This window comes from Neolamprologus multifasciatus, chromosome 10 (genome assembly GCF_963576455.1).
Source record: "Neolamprologus multifasciatus chromosome 10, fNeoMul1.2, whole genome shotgun sequence".
Taxonomy (NCBI): Eukaryota; Metazoa; Chordata; class Actinopteri; order Cichliformes; family Cichlidae; genus Neolamprologus; species Neolamprologus multifasciatus.
In genome coordinates, this window is record NC_140448.1 from 6,504,501 (window position 1) to 6,517,942 (window position 13,442).

The window sequence follows — 13,442 nt, forward strand, 5'->3', positions numbered from 1 at the left end:
AGTACACGACAGACACAGAACTTAACAGACGCAGACTCATGAGCAGACAAAATAACACCATGGACAGACAGAAAAGCACAGAATTAACAACCAAACAACAGAACCTGAAAACAAGAACTCAGGAAGTACTGCCAAACTAGGAAGCTAGAAACACTAGGACAGAAACCAAAACAAACAGTCATACTCATAATAACATCAAAAGTAAACTGCTGCTCTCAGCCTATTTTTTAGTAGAAGCAAGAGTTAAATCACCTGCTGAGTTCATCTCATCTGCCTATCTGGCTCTTTCAACACAAAGAGGAACATGTGAGAAAGAAGCAAAATGTAAATACAAGAAAACATCTTATTTAAATCTAATCAGGGAACAAAACTGAAATACTTCACAGAAAACCAAGACCATAACTCATGTGTGCAGTCCTGATGCAAAGCATTGCACATTCCTCAGGACAGTTTAGGAATGAGAATGATTTATTTATTCCATATTAGACAAATTCTTTTGCTAAAGTAGGTGAAACAATGACGAAATTGTAATATATTTACATATATACATATATTGTGGCTGAGTCCACCACAGCATGCAGCTCTGCATGTTTGATGTGTGCTGAATCATGAACAATAATAATAATAATGTTTTTTCACTTCCTGAACTTTCTACATATATTCTACATTACAGTGATGTGTTTTTCTCAGCTGCATGTTCATTTGGTAACATTTGTATACAAAACAGCAGGTAATATATCATCTAAAAACTTTATGTTAAAATGTCACTCATTGTTGAATCAGTTCTGTTCGTAGCAGCATTTAGTTTTTCCTACTTTTGTTTTGGCAGATTTGTTGGTAGTTATTATGTCCAGTAATAACCACAGAGGGCGGCCACATCAGCTATAATAATAGCTGAATGAGTACAGTATAGATTGACTCCTCTAGTTTATGTTCTGTCAAATTAGTATCTTGTGAGCAAGATCCATCATCTGTGTTTGTCTTAATATTACATAAATAATTCTACATAATAACAATTGATAGCTAAATAATACTTAACTTAATGAATAAACATAAATTATGTAATAAAAAATAACTAAATGATTCTACATGAAAAGTTAAAGGTATTGCTGTTAGAAACAGGATGTTATTTCTAGGCTTTGAGCTTCTAATGGGAGGCAGTCTGACCAGCGTATGATCACTTCATCTACATATCGTTGCAGTTCTTGCATAACTCTTACAACTGCATCCTGTTACTGTTGTGCAGTTATCAGCTAGTCAACACTTCAAAAACCTCTGTATTATATTATTATTCATAATATACATACACAGTGTTCTTTGTTGCATGTGTATACTTCAGCCAGGCATTTCTGAGAACAACACCAGTCATCATCAGAGCTGAGTAGCTTATGCACCTGTTTGTTGTTCCCAGCAGAGGGAGCACAGCAGCTCAGAGCCCAGTGGGAGAGAGCAAGCAGAGTGCAGTGCAAACACCTCTGAGGTGAGTTTCTGTATGTTTGCAGTGTAGCACTAGTGTATGGCTTGCAGTAGATTCGTGGGATCTTGTGTACATCACAACAAGTGCCTTGTGCCTCTGCTAGCAGCATCCATTGTAGTTGATTTAGTTCTGCGTTCACTCATCAACAGTCATAGCAGAGCACTGCAGCCCAGCACTAAGAAGCAGCTGGAGGAATCTGGTGCTGCATAATCCCAGTAACAGTAAGCTCGAAATGTAAACAAGATTAGTGCTTGGCTCCAGAATAACAACTGCTGTGGTAATAATATGTTAGTGGTACAAACCGGGCTGGAACGACGTTAGCCAAGCTTTTTGTTAGGGTCTCAGAGCAGAACCGGCCTGTCTGAAGATGACAGCGTTAGTTTGCTAAGTAGTACTAACTGAACATGAGAGTTTATTTGTTTGAATGGAAATTAAATCTTTCCTGTGCAAAGTAGGCTCTCTGACATGATCATAGTATGACAGAGTGTGATCAGAGAGTCTGATTTAAACTAAATGTCTGTAAAATGTCCAGTTTTAAATCAAAGGGACGGCAATACTGTTCACTCCATGTTTGTCTGTATCGATCCGCAGTCTTGTACTCATCACATAAATCTTAGTTTCATTCTCTTATATTCATTGTAAATTAAAATGGAGCCAAGTAGAAGTTGTCTATAGGCATCGAGACGACAGTCATGAAATGCATTTCTGCATTTCAGAAGAAAATGTTTTGTGTTAATGTGTGTAGGACATGCAAAGTGTGCAGTGATTCTTCAGTAAATCCGTCATGCACATAGTTTGCACTGCCAGTGTTGTTGCATACAACGAGTGGCAGCTCTAACAAGGGAGGTTAAAGCATTCCTGCTCTGTAATGCAATAAGTCAAAGCTACCTGAGCCACGTCGCCTGAAAAGATTAGCTCTGTCATTCTGGCAGTTTGTGCTTGCAAATGTCTTCAGTAAGAGCAAGAAGCGACTGGGACTGGAGGGGTGCTGCTTCAAACTCTAATGAAGGCAGTAATCAAGGTCAAAATCTGCAACACGCCTCTTCTGCAGCATGACTCCAGCAAACAGGTACCGTGACAGCTGATGTGGAGGAAATGAGCAGCTCAGGTTCTTATAAGTGGAGATGGATCACATGGGAAGGGTTAAAGGTTTGTGTTATAGTGCTAGACTGACTAGAACGGACTAGAACTACACTTTCTTCCGCACAGTTATATAGTACGATAGATGCTGAGTTAGTAATGATGTAACCAGGGGAGCTTACCACCATCGTAACCAGCACAACAGATTCAAATACAAACAACAAAAGAAAACACACAGAAATTTGGAGTTTATGACAAAGAAAAATTAACTTTGATGTGTGAGTTTGTGTTTGTCAGCAGCGTGAGCATGATTGTGCTCTAACTGTTGCCTAGACTGAACACTTGCATGCTCCAACACAGCATGCTGCTTCTTTGGATTATAGCTTAATGCCGTTGCTGCTGCCTGTCGGAGGATACTGATCTGATAACAACACATCCTTTAAGTCCTGAAGGTTGTGAGGTGGGACCTCCATGAATCGAATTTATTTGTGCAGCAAATACAACAGATGTTTGATTAGACTGTTTTATGTAACCAGTTATGGTCTCAAACCATTCCTGACCCTTTGTAGCAGTTTGAGCTACAGTAGCTTGTTGGATCAGGTCAGCTGGACCAGCCTTCGGTCACCACGTGGATCAGTGAGACTTGGCCTCTCATGACCCTGTCACTAATTCCTCACTGTTCCTTCCTTAGCGCACTAAATAGATGCATCCATCAGTATGAATGTGTGTGAATGGTAGTGAGGAATTATTTAAAAGCATACAAAAAAGTGCTTGTGTGACTGACTGAATGGGTGAATGTGGCATGTTGTGTAAAGCACTTTGAGTGCTATATAGCGGTGGTTGCAAGGATCTGCAGACCGCCGTCGTGATAATGTGGCAATCCCAGCAGTCATGTTACAACCTGCCTCAAAAGCCACAACATAAAAGTGGAGACTGACACAAGAAGCATAGGTTATATTTTTAATTACAGCAAAACTAAATGCTCTTACATGACTTAAGTGGACATGTTAAAGCAAACATGGATGCCCCTACATGAGGATCACAAGTTGCTGCACTGAACACAGAAAAGTAACATGTGACCAACAAAAAGAGGATACAGCAGCCACAAACCAAAAGAAAACCACAAGTAGCAACCAATATTTCCAACTAAGTGATCTGTTTGTGTAGTCGCAAAGTGAATTATCAAGTCGTCCTACATGTTGTGGATTATGTAGCTAGCTGCTGGAACGTAATATTTTCACAAGATAAAATGAGATTAAAAGAGCGGGTCTACATGCAATGATGCTAGCGCTAGCCATGTTAGCATGCTACCTCCAACAGATAGTCAGACCGAGTCCACAGGAGATTACTCAGTTTCTTACATATCCATGTTAGAAAGAGCGTGAGTAGCAAGGCTAGAGCGTGTGCTTGTACAAAGGGCAGTGCAACGTTTTCAGCGTAAACAGCAGTGATGTTCAATTCAAACAGTTAGCTACGTCTTCCCCTCCATGAATCGCTAACCAATCAGTGAGCTCCTTATATTGCAGCGGACTGCATTACTTTTTCTCCAAGGACCAAAAAACAAAGCAAAACAAAACACGGAAATGGTAATGGGCATAGGTAATCTGATAGTTAGCTAATTCTGTAGCTAATCCCAAAGATAATGCATTTGCTAATATGATCGCTAATCCATGAACTGTCAGAAATAAATCTTGATTTTTGAATCTATTTATTTCTCTTTATAAAGTTGCATTTTAAAAAAGATTGAATGAATGATTTCAAAATGTTTTTTGGTCTTTATAAAGAGTTAAACTTTTTGTGAAAATATAAGCTTCTTTAGTTAATGTTTTTATTCATTTATTTTATTATTCATATTATTGTCTGTGTAGATACTGTGCTGGAGTGGACAGGGGGTGAAGGGCAGATTGGGAGAAAAAAGCGGAGGAATAGAAGAAGAAAAAGGACAGAAAAAAGAGAGAACAGAATGGGCGTTTATAACAAGAGCAGGGCTGGGTATCGTCACTGATTTCTAGAATCGATTCAATTCCGATTCACAAGGTCCCGAATCCATTCGATCCACGATTTGATTCAATTCAATTTGATTCACTTCGATTTGAATCTGGGAAATTTTGACAGTCAGAAATATTATAATTCAGATCAGTACATTTACATATTTTTGTATCTGTAAAAAGGAAGCTGACACACGCAAGACTTTATCAAAGGTGTGAGCATCACAGCAGAGGCCTTTGTGTCAAAGTAGCTGAAGATAAAACACAGAAAAACATGAAGCTGATTTTCCTGGCCTGGGATTTTAACCATTAATCAACACATGAAAATTACCTCTGATGTTACAGCGGTTTTATTAGAGACACGGCTGAGCGTTTTGCATTTTGCATAATTTTAAAAAGTTTCAATTTGTTCAGTATTGAACGGCAGAAATTAGGTTTTCTTTTCAGAAGTAAGTAAAACGGAAAAAAAAACATCGGCCGACAGGCTGTAAACAACTGTAGACTTGTGCGTAACAAGCAAGCGAATAATGAAGAAAACAGCTTTTTAGACGGGAAACTGTTCTTGGAGAGAGAGAGAGAGAGAGAGAGAGCTGTGCATGAAGTGTGATTTTATTGTGGTGGAAGCAAAACAGTAAAAGTCAGAGTGAATTCATGACGATGTTTATGTGAAGCGTAGTTTGGATCTTCTTTTGCTGCTGGTTCGGTCAATATTGTTTGGAGAGAGATCAAACTAACAGCTTTAGAATCAGTGCATAAAGGGCGTGAACACAAAGCTCGACCCGCCGACAGATCAGAATCAGCGAGCTGTCGGCTTTCAGCCCCGACCGTGTCCGTGCCGTTGGTGAGAAAGTCACTGATTCTGATCCGCGGGTCCCGCTTTGTGTTTACGTCTTTGTGCAGAATCCGTGTTCCTGCTCTCATTTACTGTTTGAGCTGTTTGGTGGTTGTTGAGATTTTGAGGTTTCACCAGAGATTCTGGCGTTTCGGACAAAATAAATTTATATTAAAAAATCGATTCAGGATTTTAATGAATTGATTTCACGTTATCCAAGCCAGAATCGATTTTAATCGATAATCAATTATAAAAACCCACCCCTAGTCCCAACCCTCGATATTCACGTTTTGGGGGGTTTAGCAATCTTGGGGGGTTTATGAAGGATAATCTTTACGTTTATCCTTCGTACTCCATATTCCAATGATTGTTTTACTCTGTGTTGTTGTTACTGTTGTCCTTGTCCTGGATGTCTTCCATAGTTGCTCTTTTGTTCTCTCAATAATAAAAAACAAACAAACAAAAAAGGAAGGAGAAAAAAGCTAATTATTCACTGGTTGTTTAAGAAAAAGGCATTGTTGCTTTCTCCTTAAACATTTCTCTCTGGGACTTTTCCCACTGACTATTTTTTTAGAGATTTTTGGGAGGGGGGTTAGAAAGACTGACCACACACCCAATGCTGCATTAGAGTCACATTAGAATTTCTTGACATTCTGACTGAAAGAGTAATAAAAATTCTATCATCACATTTCACAAGCAACTCCCCAACGTTATCTAATACGAGTTTGTATGAATATATGAGGACATAGAGAGAAAAGATGAAAACCAACTGTGCAAATCAAAAACACGCCAACAGCATTGTTGTCATGTTTGACTTTTGGCCACAGAAAAAGAGGCTGCAAAGCTTAGATGCATGAAAAGGAAACACAAATTTCTTTTTCATGCATTTATCGAATCTAAGGCAAGACTGAACTGCAAGTTCTGTACCGAGTTCTTCTTCATATAACTGGATGTTTCATTAAGTAATTGCAGTTGAAAATCAGAGGTTAGTTCCCCAGACCTCATCCACCTGGGAGTGTTTAAATAAAGGACTTAACACAAAGCTCAACAATAGTTGATAAAGTATCGTATAAAGTATGTTCCAGTCACTTTGTAATTGAGAATAAGAGTGCACATCTGCAGACACATAGTTAAATCTGTGATTCTGGATTGCATTCAAATGTGCCACTGACAATGCTTGGTGCCTGCTTCCACTGCAGTATTGCACTGAGCACATATTTGGATCAGTTTTCAAACTCTATCAAAGATGAAAAGTCAAAAGTTGATTTTTTTAAAAATTTGCTATGTTTTGATTAGTGGTGGCAGATGTGTTTAGTGGTGGTGCTTGGTGTTCGCTCTCTCTGAGTATCACTTCCTGTTTCTGTTCTAACACACAGTGAAGCTTTTGTGTCACTTTTCTGCAAAGCAGTTTAATTAGAAACTTATAGATAACTTCTTATTTCATAGTGTAATCTTCACATGCTTCATCTAAAGCACTTTATTGTTACAGTATTCACTCACTGTGTCTTTAGGGTTTTGCTAGCTTAGCTTAGCTCATAGCCGACTCGCTAGCAGCATGGCCTCTTCACCTGTCCCTCCTGCACTTTCCTGCTCATTGTGTCAGATTTTTAGTTACTCCTCGGCCTCTTTTAGCAGTAATGATACTTGTAAAAATGCAGCCTATTTTCAGGTCTGGAGGCCAGGATCACTGAATTGGAGACTCGACTTCACACTCTTGGAATAACCCATAGCTAACCAGGCCGCTGTAGCCGGTGTAGCCAAAGGTAGCATAGGCCCTGCTAACAGGATGGCTGACAGTGAGGTGGAAGCATAGTCAAAAGTTACAGTAATTTTAAAAAATGTTGGGAAACCCTGTCAGTGACGAGTTAGTGTTTAAAGGGCCTTGGTACACCACCAACCTTTTTATGTATCTGAGACATGTGAAGCTAGACCTCAGCAACCAAAGTCAGTTCTCTTCCCGTGTCCTTCAACGCACATATTAAACAAATATGTAAGACTGCGTTCTTCCATTTGTGCAACATCTCTAAAGTTAGAAATATCCTGTCTCAGAGTGACGTTGAAAAACTAGTTTATGCATTTATTACTTCCAGGCTGGACGACTGTAATTCATTATTATCAGGAAGTCCTAAAAACTCCCCGAAAAGCCTTCAGCTAATCCAAAATGCTGCAGCAAGAGTCCTGACAGGGACTAGAAAGAGAGCAGATTTCTCCTGTTTTGGCTTCCTGTTAAATCCAGAATTCAAAATCCTGCTCCTCACATACAAGGTCTTAAATAATCAGGCCCCATCTTATCTTAATGACCTTGTAGTACCATATCACCCTATTAGAGCACTTCGCTCTCACACTGCAGGCGACTGATGCTGATGTTGAATTGATTATAGCGGAGATGCTGACAGATTTTTCCTTTGTTTTACCTAAAGCCAAGTGGGAACATTTTATGTAATTCCTAACATTAGAGATCCATAAAGTTCTTTTGCTTAGAAACCAGTGAGTGGAGGGGTGAGTGCTGTGCTGCCACTGGATGCAGATTCAATTGAAGCCAGTGTGTTACTGAGTTCCAGCAGTCTGCCTCAGCAGACAGCCAATGAAAAAGAGAGCAAGGGGAACCTTACCATTACCAGAGCTGACGCTCCTGTCCTTCCTGCCCTTGCTTCCTCTCACCGTCTCACTGTTCTGCTGTGCAGCCTGCAGACGAGCAGAGAATGGACTCAAACGAGGAGGCAGAGGCTGAATGAGAGGGAGAGAATCTGAGGAAGAATTCGGGGTTGGTGTGTGGAGCTGCTGTTTTGTGTGCGTGTTAGACGATGACGTGCGCTGTGCTCTGAGATGGCGTAAAGAATTCTGATTGCCTTCAGCGGTGTGGAGGAGGCATCTCAATCCTTGAGAGGGGCCCACATGCAGTAATGTCTGTCCGCTGTGGTTTCTCTCCTTTGCAAAGGAGAGCGTGTGCATGTTTTCTTCCTCTTTCCTCCCCCTCTCGCTCTCTGCTAATCCTTACCTCCTCGGTCCTTCATACTGGCATCTTTTTCCGTCTTCCCACATTTTTCCTTCAGGGATGAGATAAGTGGAGATGAATCTGACAATATATTGAGGCTCCTTTTTTATCTGATGAACATGGATTGTCTTTGCATTGTCACAACCAAGGTAAGAGACATGATTCACTGGACTTGAGAATAGTCACTGTACGAGAATGAGGGACGAGGTGAAGCAGGGAAAACGCTGTTTGGTTGTTTCTGGATGTTTTCATGAATATAGATGTTTGCTCTCCCTCCCTCCTGGTTGTCTTCATTCCCGTGTTCCTCTAAAGTAAAAAGTTGTATAAATTCATTTCATTGCTGCTGCTGGACATTTCTGTTGACCTGTTCTGGTTCACGTCTCTCAGTCAGCAACACTATAAAAAGCTCAGATATGGCAACAGAAGCTGTTATGAACTTGTATCACTGGCTTGTGGCTCTGCTGCAGCCCAGTGCTCACACAACGTGAGTAATGCCAACACTGCAAGAAAAGGTTGTTTCATTGTAGCGCAGAAGTGTTTGTGCACACCTGGAACATTTTATTTTAGAAAACGTTTGAGTTACTGTGCAAACGATCATTGCATCACTCAGGAGAGCAGTTCAGTCCCTGTGACCACCATACTGTCATCATGTTTGTTAGATTTCCTTTCTCAGTTATTGTTTCTTATACATAATCCTCTTTCCTGTTGATGATTCAAAATTAATTTAAAGTATCTCATCATGACACTTGTGACATCACAAAGCACCGTGAATGAAGAATATCAGACAGGGATCATCGGTGGTTGAGGACAGGACCACAACTTCAGATGCTGCAGTGACTCCACGCGGCTCATAACGTTAAAACATTTTAATAAATGGTCATCATCACTATGTCAGCTTTTAAAGAAGTTTAGTTTTTGTTCATGTTGGATAATCTTTCTTTACATTTGGGTTTTAAGAATATATTTAATTACCAGAAAAAGTATTTCTACTGGCATTAGTTTGTAACATTGTGGCGTCGCTGGTTGCAGCCATTGGCCCCTGTTTAATAGTCACGAGTCAAAGTGAAACTCTCTTTGAATATCACCTTTATTTTCATCTAATCTAAAACTGTCTGATCTTTATGGACACAGGACAGTGTAGAGAAGCTGGGAGAGGGTGCACAGTAAGGTCTCGGCCCTTTCACATCTGTATTTATAACCTAACTGTGTGGGACAATATTACAGAGTTAACCACCGTGAGGCGACTATTGTTGTGATCTCGTCCTGCATAAATAAAAATTGAATTTAATGAAGTTGACATTTGTTTCTCTTTTGTGTATTAAAATTACAGCAAAAGTCATTTCTAAACCTTTTTTTAGGAAATATCACCAAACTTTTGAAGTTTTGAACTTAAACTGTGTTAGCACTAATGGCTAGTGCTACTAGTGGATATAGTAACTTAGCTTCAGTTAGCTGGGCTCTAACCCGAGCTGCCAGGTCCAGGCTGGCTGTGAGGGTCCCATTATAATTCAGTTTAATTTAATTTTGTTTACATAGTTACAAATATTCGTCAACATGTGTTATACTGCGAGGTAAAGGCCCTACAATAATACAGAGAACCACAACAATTAAATGACTCCCTGTGAGGAAGCACTCTGTGACAGTGGGAAGGAAAATCTCTTTAAGAGAAGAAACCTCTGGCAGGATTAGGCTCAGGAAGGGGAAGCCATCTGCCACAGTTGTTTGGGGCTGAGGGGAGGGACCCACTGTGGAAGAATAACTGATGATTTAAATGCATAGTGGTTTAGAAACACAATTTTTACTCACTGTGTTTATAAAGGTGAATAAAGAAAAAACATTCAGCGCATTGTGTGAATCCCCGAGCACACTAGACCTCTGAAGCTTTCAGGGTCACCGATCCAGTCCGAGCTACAGATACAGTAACCAATAACCACCTGGATCCTGACAGGACCGTGGTCTGCAGCTGGTTCTTAACCAAATCTTAGCTGGCTGGGAGAGGCAGTTCTAAGTGGCTGTATCTGTCTGTGCTTTAATACAGAACATCTCAGTGAGAGTAGTGACAGGGACCAGAAAGAGAGCAGATTTTCCCCCTTTTAGCTTTGCTTCCTCCATCACTCTAACCCTGTGAAATCCTGCTTTGTTTTATAGAAGTTTTATCGAATCTGTGACGTCTTTTTGTATCGCTGCCTGGTTTGGTAACCTGACGGTGAAGAATAAGAATCGGTTGGGACTTCTGGTAAAAACTGCTAGCAAAATTTCAGGGCGCTGGCAAGATGGACTTTTGGTCATTTACAATAGAAATGTGCTTAGAAAGGCTCTTTCTATTATTAATTGTGTGAACCATCCACTTCACAGTGAGTTTGAGTTGTTGCCTTCCGGCCGCCGTTTTAGAGTTCCTGTGAGGACTAAAAGACTCCAGGTCTCTTTTATCCCCACTGCATCTTGTCTCCTCAATGGCAAATAACTGTCCTCGGACTTCCTATCACTATTATTGTCATTATTATTTTATAGTATTGTTTTGTTTATTTATATCCTGCTGCTAAACTAATTTCCCCTTGTGGGACAATAAAGAAATTGAAATTGAAAATAAATAATCAGGCCCCATCTTATCTTAATGACCTTGTAGTACCATATCACCCTATTAGAGCACTTCGCTCTCGCTCTGCAGGCCTACTTGTTGTTCCTAGAGCAGGGGTGTCCAAACTTTTTTCACTGAGGGCCACATACATAAAAATATAGGAGGGGCTGGGCCACTTACTAGAAATTAGGTATATAACCTTAACTTTAGTGTATTAAAGTTAGAAAAATCACTTACATGTGGTCGAATATATTATATTGTTGAATATAATTAAAGACAAAACTGCCTTCATCACAGCTTTCCATAAATGGATCTTTATTGATTTATTCAGAAAAAGCTTTGGTAGCTCATTCTCAGAACAGCCTCAGATTTCTTCTTAGACAGAAGATTTACAGCACAGAGAAAAAACAATAAAGGGGAAAATGGGACGGGCACATTTCAAGTTTGTTATTTAAGTTATTAGGCTTAGCAACACACCTATTAACGTCCGTTTGAAACCGTTATCAACATTAACAGACTGAACTGGACTTAATAACAGGAGTGCATATAATTTTAGTAAATTATTCTGGTGAGTATCAGCTGCGCTGGGTATGTAAATCGGGACATCCAGCCACGGTGCTGATCGCCACTCGTGCCAAAAATCCAGACAAATGTCACTTGATCAAGGAGCAAATCTGCATCAGATGAGATCAGCTGACTTTGCGTGTACGTGGGCAGTGCACAGCGGTGTGTACTCTGTGTGTTAACAAGAAAAGCGCATATAAGAAAGTGGTGTGCAAAAGCAGGGTAGTGACAGAATTGATGCGCATTATTGATATTTGAAGCATGTGTACCTGCACATTAACACACGGGTACTGTGGAATATATTTTTTACTCACCTAAAGTGCTCGTCCACTCCCCGCAAAAAAATAGCAGCTGTGCGGTGTCTGTGGCATCAGTGCTCTCATCGCATGCGATGGAGTAAAGATCAAAAGCACAGCTTTATCAGACAGTTGCAGTTTAATGTTGGCTGACAAGTCTTCAACAACTGGATTTCTGGACATGCTGACGTTGTTGACGGGCGCATTATTTCGGTGACTTTAACGAGGCCGTGTTTTATGAGGTCTCCATCTGAAAAAGGCTTGCCATGTCTTGCGATGAGTTGGGCGACCTCATAGCTGCTATTGTAGCCTTTTCCTGGACCTTTTGAGCACGAAAAAATTACTGTTGCTGACCCCGCAGGAGAGATACCCTTTGCTTTAATTTCTGCTCTCGCTCAGCACTGTAGGATGCATAGGCCTGTTTGGTTTCATAATGACGTCGTACATTATACTCTTTCATAACTGCCATAATTTCAGTGCAGATCAAACAGACACACTTCCCCTTGAATTCTTTGAAGAAATATTCACTCTCCCACCATGTCTGAAATTTTCTGCATTCACTTTCTACCTTTCGCTTCTTTGGTTCTGCCATGTTTAGTAACTAACTTGGGCTAAATTTCTTCTGTGATTGTCCTTTTTGGTGGAGCAACTGCCTCGATCGACAGTAGCTCCCCCTGGTGTTAAAACTAAGAAGTGCAATACACTCAAGCAAAAGTTGAAGTGCGGGCCATATTCGATTCTATTTATAAAATTACTTGCGGGCCAATTAAAAATGGATCGCGGGCCGCAGTTGGCCCGCGGGCCGGAGTTTGGACACCCCTGTCCTAGAGTATTTAAAAGTAGAATGGGAGGCAGAGCCTTCAGTTTTCAGGCCCCTCTTCTGTGGAACCAGCTTCCAGTTTGGATTCAGGAAACAGACACTATCTCTACTTTCAAGATTAGGCTTCAAACTTTCCTTTTGGACAACTCTTTATTGTTAGGGCTGGACCAGGTGACCCTGAATCATATTTAAATGATGCTGCTAAAAGGCTTCCACTGCTGGCAGCTTCCAGTGACTGTTTCTTCTTGACTAATCCCGTCACTCTTTGTTTTAAAACACCACTACTGTTAATTAGTAACTTCATCTCTTGCTTTGCCTCCTATTGTTCACCTGTTGTCCTGTCTTTATTTGCTCTCCTCCTCTTTCCCCCCACCCTCAACTGATTGCAGAGGATGGTTGCCCCTCCATGATCCTGGTTCTGCTGGAGAACCAGAACTCTCTCTCTCTCTGTGTGTGTGTGTGTGTGTGTGTGTGTGTGTGTGTGTGTGTGTGTGTGTGTGTGATCATACAAAGATGCAGTGTGGTACCAGGGGTGCCTTTTATCCCCTTAATCGTTTTCAATGACCCAGTAACTATAGCAACAAGAACAGCAGGGTTGGGTCAAAGGGAAGCTTTAGCACCCAAAACATGATTGTATGCTGATGATAAGCTTGTGTATATTCTATTATATATATATTGTGTATATTCTGACCAGCATTCAAGACCTTTTAATTTGACTGTTTGTCTCGTATTACAGTCAATTTCCATAAAACTGAATTAATGAAATCAGGATTAAGATCCCAGATGGGCAGCCTCTTCTAAAATGTTAGAGA

At 40.5% G+C, this 13,442-nt stretch overlaps 1 protein-coding gene across 16 annotated transcripts in view; it reads left to right on the plus strand.

Moving 5' to 3' along the window:
- LOC146509471 (disks large homolog 2-like) overlaps positions 1-13,442 on the plus strand; it is a 150,773-nt gene that overhangs the window by 39,021 nt on the left and 98,310 nt on the right. For 9 of the 16 annotated variants that reach the window (XM_085175835.1, XM_085175829.1, XM_085175832.1 and 6 more), the window contains one exon: positions 1,412-1,480. The exons of 3 other annotated variants lie outside the window; for them this stretch is intronic. In XM_085175835.1, the coding sequence (XP_085031961.1) occupies positions 1,412-1,480 (69 nt within the window). Of the gene's footprint in view, positions 1-1,411; positions 2,547-7,507; positions 8,522-13,442 lie in introns of those variants that run through there. 4 more of the 16 variants (XM_085175839.1, XM_085175840.1, XM_085175831.1 and 1 more) reach the window with 3 other exon arrangements.